The sequence below is a fragment of the Ctenopharyngodon idella genome, chromosome 10 (genome assembly GCF_019924925.1).
Source record: "Ctenopharyngodon idella isolate HZGC_01 chromosome 10, HZGC01, whole genome shotgun sequence".
Classification (NCBI taxonomy): Eukaryota; Metazoa; Chordata; class Actinopteri; order Cypriniformes; family Xenocyprididae; genus Ctenopharyngodon; species Ctenopharyngodon idella.
Genome location: NC_067229.1, coordinates 33,238,262 through 33,251,817, shown reverse-complemented (window position 1 = coordinate 33,251,817; position 13,556 = coordinate 33,238,262). Strand labels below are relative to the sequence as shown.

Genomic DNA, 13,556 nt, shown 5'->3' with positions numbered 1-13,556 from the left:
CTGTCCGCAGGGCTGTGCATGCGTGTGTCCTCCCAACATCTGTCAAATGCATTATATTTCATTATCTAGTCTTTCACAACAACTGCTCTACCTGCATAAAACACAACACTCCTACACTGATACTTTATTAAAATACATTCTTTTTAGAAAATATGAAAGCTGTTTCACATCAAATGTTTCATCCATTTAGACCAGGAGAGAATAGCACATTTCTAGTTTCTGATTATGTAAACAGCTAACAACATATTAAAATGAATATTCCTACAAAAATATGTTTTTGGTTTCCTTGTAAATAATAATAGTAATAATAAAGATAATAACAATATTTTTTAAAATTAAATAATTAAATTAAATAATCATAGAAATTTCTAGGCATTTAAATGAGAAACAAATTCAATTTTAATAAAGAATTCAAATGTATTACATTTTAACATATTAAATTATTTATTATATTAAACAATATTAAACAATATTTTGTTTATATTAAACAAAATTTGGGAGGATCTATTGACAGAAATGCAATATAATATACATAACTATGTTTTCAGTGGTGTATAAAGACCTCTTATGTTTTTACTACCTTATAATGAGCCATTTCTATCTATATCGCGAGTCCCCCTTCCATGTCAAGTCGCCATTATGCGCCGCCATGTTTCTACAGTAACCCTAAACGGACAAACAGCTCTAGAAATTGCGTTTCGTCACTATGTTCGTTGGTGTTTTTAGAGGCAGCTTGCATCGTTACTACATTGAATACGCATGAATTAGTGGTAGTAGTAGTAGTCGTCTGGTTTTTAGAAGCAGAGACCATTCTTTGTTAGAAGTAAGAAGAAACCTCATTGCTTCACTGGCTAATGTACTCTCTGCTGTCTCAGACGACGACATCTTGTTGGCCAGACGGCCACCGTAGCTTCTCCGAAAGGGAGGGGTGCGAGGGGTGTGCGCCGTCAGTTGCAGTTCGCAACCTCACCGCTAGATGCCGCTAAAATTTGCACCTATATGTTGAATTATATAATTTTTATATAATAATATACTTTTATTTTTCTGAAAATAAATTAAGGAAAATACATTTAAAATTATTTTAACAAATTAAATGGATTAGCCTACATTATAATGCATTATAAAATAATAATAGAAGTATTCAAATAACATTTTTGTTATTAAATTAAAATAAATTATTCAAGCCTTAACCATAGTGTGTGCGTGTGTCTGTGTGTCTGTGTGTGTGTGTGTGTGTGTTCATATACGGTTAAGACTTGCACCTGATATAATTTTTGTTTATCCATCTTATATTTCATCTCAGCCTTAAATCCCTTGAATTCAGGGCAGTTTATCCTTCTGTGTCAATGTTGTTGCTCAAACCGCTGGGTTAAAACAACAGTTCCCCAAAATATACAGAAGTACTCTGTAGAATAGCATGTTTGCTAAGGCACCTGGCAGCCACACAGCTCTTGCAAAACTTGACGATAATGCAACCCAACATTCCAGCATCAGAAAAACACAAAAAAACTGCTCCTCACAAGACAAGATTTTTTTCTTTTTTCTTACCGTATGTATGTATGTTTATTTGCCAGGAGCCCTCAGGTCAATGATGTTGTAGCAAATTAGAGGTGAGTGACAGCTGGCTAGCATGGCTGACAGATTTGAGGAATTCGGGCAGTCTGTGAGGACGGCCCAGCCTGAATGTTAAACACTTTTTCCACAAAGCTCAAAGGAACAGTTCTACCTATTAGCAATTCAAACGCACACACATTCTTTTTCCTCTTGCTACTTACAGAAATGGTTAGATCTGGATTCAGTGAGTTGTTTTAGGCAGTGCTAATGTCATTTATGTCTACCTATTGCAGGCAGATTGGATTAATTAGATGTTGGAAGTACATAATGTGACGATAAGATTCTCTTTTAACCAAAACATGAATAAAAATGCATATAAAAAGTGCGTCTATATGAGTATGTGTCTATGTGGTTACAAAAGACCTGTGGTCGGCAGACTAAAGCAAATTCATCTCCACTACGCAGAAAGGAGGTAGAATGTCCATTTACGTATGTGCAGTTCAGTGGCTGCGGTCATGTGCTCTCGCCAGCGCACAGAGAGAGGAGACCTGTGGTTTTAACCCAGCCAGCTCACACCAGAGAGGAGGGGAAAAGAGAGGGAAGGGGAGAGGAGTGATGACAGCTCATGATGTTATACATTGCAAATGCGAGTGGGGAAGTGACCAAGTACGGGTTAATAAGCCGTAATACGAGGAAAGAGTCCAGAGATGACAATGCAGCATAAGTAAGGACATGGGGAAGCTAAAAAGAGGGCTTGCGAAAGCAGCGAAAACACGCGAGGTATTTGGAAGGCGTTTTGGGGAGCAATCACCAGCATGATGACATCCATCACAGCTGAGTTTCAAAAGAAAAACGATTTGGCATCGGGTACGAGCCAAACAGCATGTTTCTGTTACCTACAGTGACCTTCTTTCCTTCTCTGTCATTCCACAATCCTCCTTTCCCCCCATTATTCAGCTCCTCGCTTCCTTTTTCCATAGCTCTGTCCCTTTCTTTTCACACTTCACTCCCTTTTACACCTTCTTCTCCCTTCGGTTTGCAGCCGCTTCCCCTTCCTCCCTGGCCTGCTAATCTATTCCAGAAGAAAGGCTACCATGGAGAACGCATAACAAGTGCTCATACTTCAGCACGGGCCAAGAGAGAAATAACACAGAGAAGGAAAAATGGGAGTGGGGTACAGACAGGCAGAAAAAGGAGAGAAAGTGTTTATTCAAACTCAAAGCTGACTCCTTTGTTGTGGTAAGGACCTGTCTTATATTAGAAGTCTGAACTCCCTTCAAAGTCTGGAAAGATGGAAGATGAGCCAAAAGGAAGAGAAAGAACGAGACAGAGAGAGACGAACAGAAGAAGGAGAAACTCCTATTTTGTCTGAAACTGGTAGACTTGGACATGAGAAATGAGTGGATGGTAAAAAAAAAAGAGCTTGGAACTCCATTGAGAGAATAGATGAACTATGCTTTGTTCTGAACTGCGCACACATTCAAACTATTCAGCCAGAGCTTTGACTGAGCCTTTGATTTCAAATATTGGTATTCATAAGCACTATGGTATCTGAGAAATCACATAATCAATCTACAGCACTTGTGGCATAATGTTAATGTCCACAAGAATTAATTTCCCTCCTTTCCTAAAAAAGTAAAAATCTTGGTTACAGTGAGGCACTTACAATGGAAGTGAATGGGGCTAATCGAACAGGTTGGATTAGCCCCATTCACTTCCATTGTAAGTGCCTCACATTCATGTTTATCATCAGGTGGGTGTGAGCAGATTGTACGAAAATGTACGAGTACAAATTCATACGAATTTGCCACCAATTCGCCAAAATTTTAAATAGTGTCATTAGAGTGTGTTGGCCAAACTGTATAAAATACTCACTGTTTCAATAGCATAGTCACAATATATGTGTTAATATAATTTTAGTGTCAAAAAATTACTTATCTGTTCGACGTAAAGTTATATATTTCGTTTTACAACTTTATCGCTATATGACAATGCAACGTCATAAAACCTAAAACCTTAAAACAACTGTAAAAATTATTAATTAAAATAGCTTTACAGCTCAAATAATGCACAAGTTCATTTAAGTGCTTTTATAAAATTGTAAGCTTCACAATTCACAATCCTCCAAAAATTGCCCCATTTACATCAATTGTAAGTGCCTCTCAATAGAATTATAGGGCCAATTTTTGAAGGATTTAAAACACTGTAACCTTGATTTTTTTTTTTTTTAAGAAACAAGAGATGAGTCGTGTGTGTGTGTGTGTGTGTGTGTGTGTGGTAATCAACACAGATGTTCCTTTAAGAAAACTAAAACAGAATATTCTGAAATTCAAAGAGCTCTGAGAGAAAGTGCATTTGATACCTTTCACATGAAGATCTCTGGACTTCATCTAAAAATTCAATCTGGGTGGAGGGCCTGAAGTCCAGACACTGAAAGACAAAGAGCAGAGAAACGTTGGTACAAAGGGTTATACAATCATAATGGTGAGTGTGATCCAGTCAACCAGGCTTCCTAATTCGGTCTAATATAACTGTCCACACACCCGGGTAAGCATACGTTGAATATCAGGTCATTATGACTTGCTAATTGCTCAGTATACTCTCCAGTGGAGCTAAAATATCAAACCATTACACTAATCAAAAATGTTTGTTGTCTCTGGAAATTATGGGATTTTTAAAGTGAGAGGAAATGAGTTATAGTATTTTGGAAATGTGACACGGCTCATTTAGGATGTTCAAAACCGCCAAGCGGCCTGTGACCTGTCTAGTTACCCGCTAATTTACATCTCTCTCCTTCACTTGCTCACATCTATTGCTCCTCACGGATGGGGCACAGGGGTGCTGGGGCGAGAAAAGGGGGGTTGAGGAGCATGCAGCGCTGGCGCTTGTTGGCTGACCCTGGTGTCTGCGGTTCTGTCGTGGTCAGGGGAGGGGGGAAAACGGGCTGTGTTTCTGAAATCCCTGTGAAATGTTAATTTTGGAACGACTTGTTGCTTACATACCTCTCTCACACCCTCTCTTCTATTTTGAAGTGTTCAAATATGGCCTAATATTGCTCAGTACTCCTTTTAGGCTTTACAGAAATCACATTTGCTAAGGATGCACTAAGTAAGTGTTTGTTTAGGTTTAGCTGGTACTTATTTACCCCAATAGTAGCTACCAGTGGTTTTGGACTTTATACTGACACCTGTTGGTGTGGATGCATGAGGTTTGTTTGCTAACTGCTGTTGCTTGTTTGTTTATCTTTATCGTTTTGTTACTGCTCATTTGTTTTCCTCCATCTTACACTACACATATCCATATAGTGGATATTCTAGATTTAATCAAAACAGATTTTCATGGTTGTATTTGCGGGTTGTGTAACGTTAGTTGTGTTTGTGCAGTAGCCTAATTGCATGACACGGCAATGTTATGTCAACATGGCGGCGACCGTGAGGGGGCGCCCCGCTCCATGTACAATAAAACATTTTTTCCCCAAATGACTGACAGGACTGGAGTCTCTATCGCGTTTGGTATTTCTCAAAACACTATTAATTTCGTTTAATTAGCAAAAATATGACTGAATCCTGCTTTAAGTGGGACGTCCATACTGTCACGAACCTTCTCCATTTACGATTTCTCTTAAAAGGTCACTCGGTTTATGTAAGCAGTTTTAAAGTGCTGAAAGTTTTGAATTAGGTTATTACTGGACGGTCGAACCGCTTCTCTTCCATCGCTCCACCTTGGTGATGATAAGTGAGCTAGAAACATCGTCCCATCACCATCCCTGCCCCTGCGCGCACCCCGCCCATCTCCGTTCCACTTCAGCTGCGCTTCCTTCTCATTCAGCAAACGCACTGTCCTGTGGCGAGAGAGGGGTCCTTTCCACCCCACAGCCAAACAAAAGAAGCCTGGAAAAGGAGAAAATCTAGCAAAGACTTCTTAAAGGGCAGGAGGACCCCTGAATTCTGGGTTTTTGTGTGAAGACAGCAGCGTTCTTAAGGATATTGCAAGAAGGAACACTGGGAAGCTTTTTAATATCCATCTATTGTCAGTGTGTCATGTGGAGTGTGGGGTCACACAGGAGGATGACCTGTTTTTCACCTGTCGTTCTCGAGTATACATCTGAACAGGTTTGCTTGCGAGAAGACTCTCTCTGAACAATCCTCCAACGCGCGCTCAGATGCTCACCTGGGTCTGTGTCCGGTTTTGGCTCCAGTTTTTAAAACCATCGCCTCAAAGATCTCACTGTCCGGGGTGATTGAAGCGCTGGAGCGATGCAGTCCATCCTGTCCTCTGCTGTCGTGCTGTAAGTTTCACGTGTAAGATCATTCAGTATGAGTTGAAGGCTTTTTGTAGTTAGTCTCCATACTGATAGGTCCAGGCTGAGCATTTGTTGTGTTTCTCATCTCTGGCTCAGACGATGTTGCCTCAGCAGATGCTGTGTTCTCATAATAACACATCCCACCTAGTCTCTCCTCAGATAACAGCACTGATGATCTGATGATGATGATGATGATGATGATGATGAAGAGACTTTATATGTCTGAATCCTACTTAGACTGCTTGCCCTGTTCTATATTAGTCACGTGTCAGTCAATTACAAATAAGGATGACTTAAATTCATATATAAAAATAATAATAATGGAGAATTAATTATTATGCAAAACTAACATTTCATATAAACTATTATTTTTAAAGTAATAAAAATAGTCATGAATATCACAAATATTGCTTACTCCATTTGACCCGGAAAAAAAATGTTTTAAAATGTCTCTCTTTTTTTAATGTAAAAAATGTTAATCAGGGCACACATTCTAAAGGGGTCCCTTCTGTTTTATGGTTTTCTTGGCACATTGCAACACAAAATGGCTTCCTGCATGTTGGTTACACCACAGTGACTTTAATTAAGTGGCCAGATGTTTCCCCCCCAATATTTTAATAACAATTTAAAATAACAATTACTTTACAGCTTATTTTAAAAAATCATAACGTTATACCAAACAACTAATGGCATTTTTTCCCCCAAGTATTCCAGCTTATTAAATATCCAGACAGTTACACAACTTAGACATTTATACTTTAAGCACCAGAAGAAAAAAAAATGATAAAAGTTATGTGAATTCAGAAATTGAAAACATGTTCCATCATAGATTAGGTGTATTCAAGCCATTGTATATATGATTAGTTTTTAATTTATTTTAAATGCTCAAGATCCACACAAAAATGAGCATCACATTTACATATCAAAATCAGTAGTGACATTTTGTTGAATAAGAAGTGTTCATAAAATAGGAGAGACCTGAACTGGTTGGATCAGGGTTCATTTATGGGTCATAATCAGGTGCAATCAATCAAAAATTGTGACCTTTGAGTGTAACAAAAAGCCCTTAACCCTTCCAGCTAAAACGATTCAAAAATAATAATTGAAAAAGACAAAATATGTGAATGTTGGTTAATAAGGATCGGAAGCAATTATGGTATAAAATTTGGAGGCCTGCGATACATTATAATGCTTGGCTGACATCATTTAAGAAAAGAGAGTGAGTTAGCTTGGTTGGCATATGTATAAAGTATTATTAACAATTCATAGCAGACCTGAACATTGATCTTTAAATACATGCAGATACTCACATGTGGTGTTAGTTTGGGTTAAAATAAACATTTTCATCTTCTTCTTTTTTTTCTTGTTGCCTCCCTCTTTAAACTGTAGCCTTTTAACACTGTACCAACCAACTCTATAATAAAAATATAGTCATAGATTTAAAAAAGCTAAATATTTTGTTACACTGAATATATCAATTATTTTTTTTTACCTCAGGACTTAAGATTTTCATCTGCATCTAGTAGGGTTATCTTAATGTTTGATTCACCAGAGATATTCAACAAGGAATGAAAAGTGTGCTAACCAACTTTAATCTTCTCTAAATAGATTAAAAAAGCAACTAAAATGAATGCAAAAGTCACACAATCACATGTGTCTTTTCTATTTCTCTTTGGCCAGATGCTTCCAGGTCGTGTTACTGTTCTACAGCCCATTACAGGTGCTTATAGTCTGCAATGTGTTACCGATAATAAAACCATATATCAATTGATAGTTCATAAATCAATAAAAGTGATTTGTGGCTGACTCCTGTGTTTGTGCAGGTGTTAGCAGTGGAAAATGTTAACTTTGGAGTTCACGTAGAGAATCAGACAGGGGTGCGGGATGGCCTGAGCCGGAAGCACCATCGGGTTTACCAACTATACAGCCGGACCAGTGGAAAACACATCCAGGTGCTCGGCAAGAAAATCACTGCCATGGGAGAGGATGGGGACAAATATGGTAAGAAATAATCTGAATGTGTCGGCCTACTTGTACATTTAGGAAAACATTACATTAACGCTCTTTAAATAACTGATTAAATCAAAAGTGTATATATATATATATATATATATATATATATATATAACCAATTAAGTAAAATTAATTACATTTTATATAAATTGAAATATATAAAATGTAATTAATTTTACTTAATTGGTTATATATGTTTTTTAATATATATATATATATATATATATATTAGTTGTTTTTATAAAAATATAAATTTATAATACACCACTTACTGAATATTATGGCTGTCAACGTAAACACGTGATTAATTCAAAATCCTTAACGCAAATACATTAATGAAGCATGTGAAATTGCGTCATTAAGGTTATTTACGTCATGCAGTTAGATGATCTTTGGAGTTGGAGTTAATCACACTGAACATCTAAAGTGGCACAAGCACCTGTAACCCTGATAGGCAGAAGTTTATGTTCTAACCCTTTAACAAAATTTTGTTTTTCTGTTTGAGATCATTTTTAGCCTCTAAACTCCGAGAAAGTTTTCAGTCCAATGATCCAGTAAGCGAATTCATTCAATCAGTCCAAAACAGCGCTAATGTAAAGAAAACCAGGCTGATTACATCAGAGATGGCAGAAAGAATAGAGACTCATGTTGCGTTTTCAGTTAATTATTCTATCCAGTGTGTTTTGCTTTAAAACACGAGCTCTGGCATATTCTGTGCTTGTTTCTGAAGAGCACGAGCCCTCACGCATCGCGCTGTGTGAAATACAGACTTAACGGACTGTCAAAACATCCACCGCTGCATGGACAGATGGTATGCAAACTACATTTCTCGGCTGAATAAAGCAAGCCACCGTCTCACTTATAAAGTTTTGATGGATGAGAATTGTAATCAAGGTAAAAAGACGATTGTGGACACGTTGATGTACAGTAACCATGCGTGAATCCGTTACATTGATGTGCTCTCGACGCACTGCTCGCACATTGTATTTATGCATAGACGCATTTCAGTACATTCACATTGTTTCCACACACATTCAGGATAATGTTTTGATCTGTCATGTGTATGTTGCTGTGTTTAGTAATTCTGAATGGATCCGTGTACTATAGGTAGCTATATGCAGTCAGGGTCAAGGCAGTTGGTTTAAGGTTTTTTTTTCCATCTCCATTCATCTTTATTCATCTCCATGTGGTCCTGTTTAGTATTACAACTTGACTTGTCTAAAATGTACATTGTTGTTTACATTTTAAACAAGCTCTTTGCTGTTGCACTGTACACATACTATACACTGTGAATTATTAAAAGTTTTTTGTGAAAAGTTTTTTTTTCTGTATTTTTTTTTTTAATGGGTGTTTTGGTGTGCATAAATGTATAAATTATATGGACTCCTTGTATCATTTGGCTAGAAGATGTCTTTGAGGGTCCAAGTGTCCTTTTTTGGAAAGACACCTAAATTTACCTTGAGAAAAGCTTGCAGAAAATAGTTTTGTGAGAATCGCCCTTCAATCTAATGATTACTTTGCTGGATATAGCAAATGATAACAAAATGAACATGTTAAACAAGATAAATGGTGTATGCTTAATTCCACGATTAATCACGAGAATGTTTAAAAAATCTTATCTTTGTACTACAACCTGAAATTAAAAAATCATCTGCCAATTATAGCTGCCTTGCTAAACTCAGTTTCTATGCCAATGCAACTACTGCATTTAAGCATCATTTACATCCTTTTTATATTCCTGTCTGTCTGTCTTTTTGTGTTTCTTCACAAGCCCAGCTCGTGGTGGAGGCCGACACCTTTGGGAGTCAAGTGAGAATACGAGGGAAGGAGACAAACTACTACTTATGCATGAACCGTAAGGGGAAGCTTGTGGGGAAGGTGAGTTACTGAAAATTATTGTACTTTATATTGTAGGATCTACATCCTTTAAATCATTCACATTCTGAAGAGGCGTTCACACTGAATGATTTGAAACAATAACCAGAAGTCACTTGTCAAAGTGAAATCCCAACAAATTGCACATCTTCGTTGGGCTGTTGATGAAAAAAGCTGGCAAAAACAAGCTTATTTCACAATGATTCCAGTGAGACCAAAACTTAAATAGGCTTGTTTTTGCAAAATCAGCTTTTTATTATTTTCTCAAAACAATAGATCATGGGCCAATGATAGTGACATCTGGAACTAATTATATTAAAGGGTTTGTTCACCCAAAAATGAAAATTCTGTCATTAATTACTCACCCTCATGTCGTTCCAAACCCGTAAGACTTTTGTTCATCTTGAGAATGCAAATGAAGATCTTTTTGATGAAATCTGACAGCTTTCTGTCCCTCCATAGACAGCTACGCAATTGAAACTTTGATGCTTCAAAAAGTTCATAAAGAGATCGTAAAACTAATCCATATGAATTGAGCAGTATAGTCCAAATTTTCTGAAGAGACTTGATCGCTTTATATGATGAACAGATTGAATTTAGACTTTTATTCACATATAAGCATTCATCAGCCCACACATCAGTTGTGGTAAACAGAAGTTCAAGCTTGTTCGCTTGACATGTGCAAAAACCAATGAGGTTCATTCTCATGTGTCACGCAGCATGTTTGAATTTCCGCAAGAGGTTTGTACTTTCAGGTTCAGTTGAGCTTCTGTTTATGTTCGCTGATCAATGTTTATATGCGAGTAAAAGCCTAAATTCAATCTGTTCATCATAAAAAGTGATCAAGTCTTTTCAGAAATCTTGGACTAAACCACTCAGTTCATATGGATATAATCAAAAATATCTCAATTTGTGTTCTGAAGATGAACAAAAGTCTTACGGGTTTGAAATGACATGAGGGTGAGTAATTAACAACAGAATTTTCATTTTTGGGTGAACTAACCCTTTAAATGAGCTTTTTATGTAAATACATGCATTTTTTCCATTTCAGAAAGACAGCAGCGTAAACGGAGGCTGCGTTTTCATCGAGATAATGCTTGAGAATAACTACACTGCTTGGATGTCAGCGCGCTACGTAGGCTGGTACGTGGGCTTCACCAAAAGGGGCCGACCACGCAGGGGCCCAAACACGTTACCCAACCAGCGAGATGTGCATTTCATGAAACGCTTCCCTCCAGGAGAGCAGCCCGACCTGCAGCCCTGCAGCTTCACCACAGTCAGCAAGAGGAGCAAAAGAGTCCAGCAGACCTCCACCGCTCCTCCACCACTCCCATAATACTACAAACACTTGTGCGCAAAGATCCCTTCTTACAGAGGATCTAGAGACGCTCTTCTTTGAAACATAAGTAGGTTAGACTTTAGGGCCGACCTCTCGGTGGAAGTCAAAAAGGACGAGGTTGCTTAAACACTGTGTAATCATGCAAACATAACCAAAGACTCCTGGGCAAGTGTCCAGTCACTGAACCCTGTCAACAAGGGGACCAAGCACTTCAGAGGCCAAAGAATTCCCCTCTAATGTCCAGTGCCACTGACTTTGATTTGTCCCACCACAAAAGGGCAAAACACTTGCGTGAAGTTGTATGCCTGGAAAAATGGCAAGTACATGGCCTAATACACATCAGCTGAGACTTGCCAACTTGGATGCTCATGACCAAAAGGGCAAGGACCTGCTTTGTACTCATCAAAATGTCAGCTTTGGGCCTGTAAGAGCCATGAGATACCAAGAACCAAAGTCAATCACAATGTATTTGACAGGAAAACTTTTTAGACCCTCCTTTGGTTTTGCCTCAGATACTTTGCTGTTCACATTTCACCAGGAGCATCGAGTGTCTTTCATATTCATCAGCAATGAAGGTATCAGCAACCAATGAAATAAAGTGCAATTTAAAGAAAGTGACATACACTACTGTTCAAAAGTTTGGGGTCAGTAAGTTTTTTTTTTTTTTATGTTTTTGAGTGGCCGTTTACACTTTTTCAACTAAAATCGGAAAACTTGTGCGTTTTGGCCAATCATTTACACAACAGAAACATTTTGGTGGCCTGAAACCGCAAACTTTTGAAAACGGGTTTCAAAGTGCACGTTTTTGAAAACGATACCGTTATTGTCTCAGTGTAAACTACAAAAAGCGAAATTGTGAAAACTGTGACATCATGCGCATGCGTATTATGTGTTCAGTCTACAGACACGTAGTGTTTCTTTAAAAAAAGTGACATCACCAACTACTGGCCTGTCAGCATAATACAGCATTTTTCATTGTTTTCGCAGATCTGTGTGAACGGGATCGTTTTGACAACGTTGTTTGTACACGAAAAACGCAAAGTTTTTAGTACATTGTTGTTGCGTAAACGTACCCTTTAAGAAGTCTTCACCAAGGCTGTTTTTATTTAATCAAAAAATACAGTAAAAACAGTAATACTGTTCAAATTTAAGATATTGCAAAATATTAAAATTTTACAACTCAGAATAACAGTTTCTTATTTTCATATACTTTAAAATGTAATTTAATCCTGTGAAGCAAAGCTGAACTTTCAGCAACATTACTCCAGTCTTCAGTGTCACATGATCCTTCAGAAATGATAATATGCTAATTCTAACATGCTGATTTGCTGCTCCTGAAAAATTTCTTGTTATTATCAATGTTGAAAACAGTTGTGCTAATATTTTTGAGGAAACTGGTTTATTTCAGGACTGTTTGATGAATAAAATGTTCAAAAGAACAGCATTTATTTGAAATCAAAATCTTTGTAACAAATGTTATTGTCACTTTTGATCGATAATACGCATTTGCTAAATAAAAGCATAAAATATATATATAAAACTATATTACTGACCCCAAACTTTTGAACGATATATATTAGCAGCACAGAATAACAAATGAAATATTTTGACCATTAAAAAGACTGTAACATCCATTAGAGCAGAACTTGGCCTATATAAGACATGTTTGACCAAACGCTGATCTACACTGATGTTCATGGCTTTTTCAAAACAAAATATCCATTACAGGCCACAACTTTTTCACTTTAGATAGTTTGTAAATGATCAGTTATTCGAACTGACCCTGGAGCTTCCAGCCCTGCAAGTGTTGTAATGCAAAATGTTGCTGTTACAAATTACTCTGTCCCAAAAACACTTGGGGCTGGTGAAATCTTGAGAGATATTTTGATACTATTCATGTTATTAAAATATTTATTTTGTGGACGCATTGATCAATGTGTTTTATCATTCCATGACACCTTTAGTACACCCTGTTCTTTGGGGTCAAAACTTGCTGCATCTCCAACACTGTTATTGCCACCTGGTGGACCCAGAGGGTATAAACTACTGCCCTAAAACTCACCAGTTTGACATAGAAACGGACTATGCAAAGAAAGCTAAACTCTGTACAGCATAACTGAGAAGTTAGTCAGAAGTTTCCTCAATAGTAAACACATGAGGACTGTTTTTTAGGGTTTGTCTGTACTCTAGTCGTCTGCTACATTCCTGATCACCCATATTGGGCAGTAGTCTCTCTCTCCCTGTCTGCAGAATGACTTTGATCCTCCCTCTTTATAATGTCTCCATCGCTCTCACGTCCACCCTTGCATCTCAAATTCTGACAATAGCCTACCATCATTCATACTAATGCCTTATTCCAATGGAATTCCATTCTGCAGTTTACACAGGACGGAGCTCTGCATTCAAACATTTTTAAATCATTACAGTGCTGAAATGATGTATTGTGGCTGTTGCCATGGTGGCGATCTTAAG

General features: G+C 37.5%; 1 protein-coding gene across 2 annotated transcripts; it reads left to right on the top strand.

Moving 5' to 3' along the window:
• The first annotated feature begins 5,141 nt into the window (after window positions 1–5,141).
• On the top strand, window positions 5,142–13,007 carry fgf18b (fibroblast growth factor 18b). Of its 2 annotated transcripts, XM_051907827.1 has the most exons (5): window positions 5,142–5,842; window positions 7,538–7,577; window positions 7,681–7,858; window positions 9,642–9,748; window positions 10,797–13,007. In XM_051907827.1, the coding sequence occupies exons 1-5, from the start codon at window positions 5,811–5,813 to the stop codon at window positions 11,079–11,081; spliced, it is 642 nt and encodes a 213-aa protein (XP_051763787.1). In that variant the 5' UTR covers window positions 5,142–5,810; the 3' UTR covers window positions 11,082–13,007. The 2 variants fall into 2 exon arrangements, with proteins under 2 accessions (XP_051763787.1, XP_051763786.1); XM_051907826.1 differs by lacking the exon at window positions 5,142–5,842 and having other exon boundaries at window positions 6,263–7,577.
• The last annotated feature ends 549 nt before the right edge of the window (window positions 13,008–13,556 follow it).

What these genes read in the sequence shown, in the direction of transcription:
- fgf18b (XM_051907826.1), top strand. Translation starts at nt 7,488, where the DNA reads ATGCAAAAGTCACACAATCACATGTGTCTTTTCTATTTCTCTTTGGCC. An exon ending in AGAGGATGGGGACAAATATG is followed by an intron (nt 7,859 to 9,641) that starts GTAAGAAATAAT and finishes TTTCTTCACAAG; the next exon opens with CCCAGCTCGTGGTGGAGGCC. An exon ending in AGGGGAAGCTTGTGGGGAAG is followed by an intron (nt 9,749 to 10,796) that starts GTGAGTTACTGA and finishes TTTCCATTTCAG; the next exon opens with AAAGACAGCAGCGTAAACGG.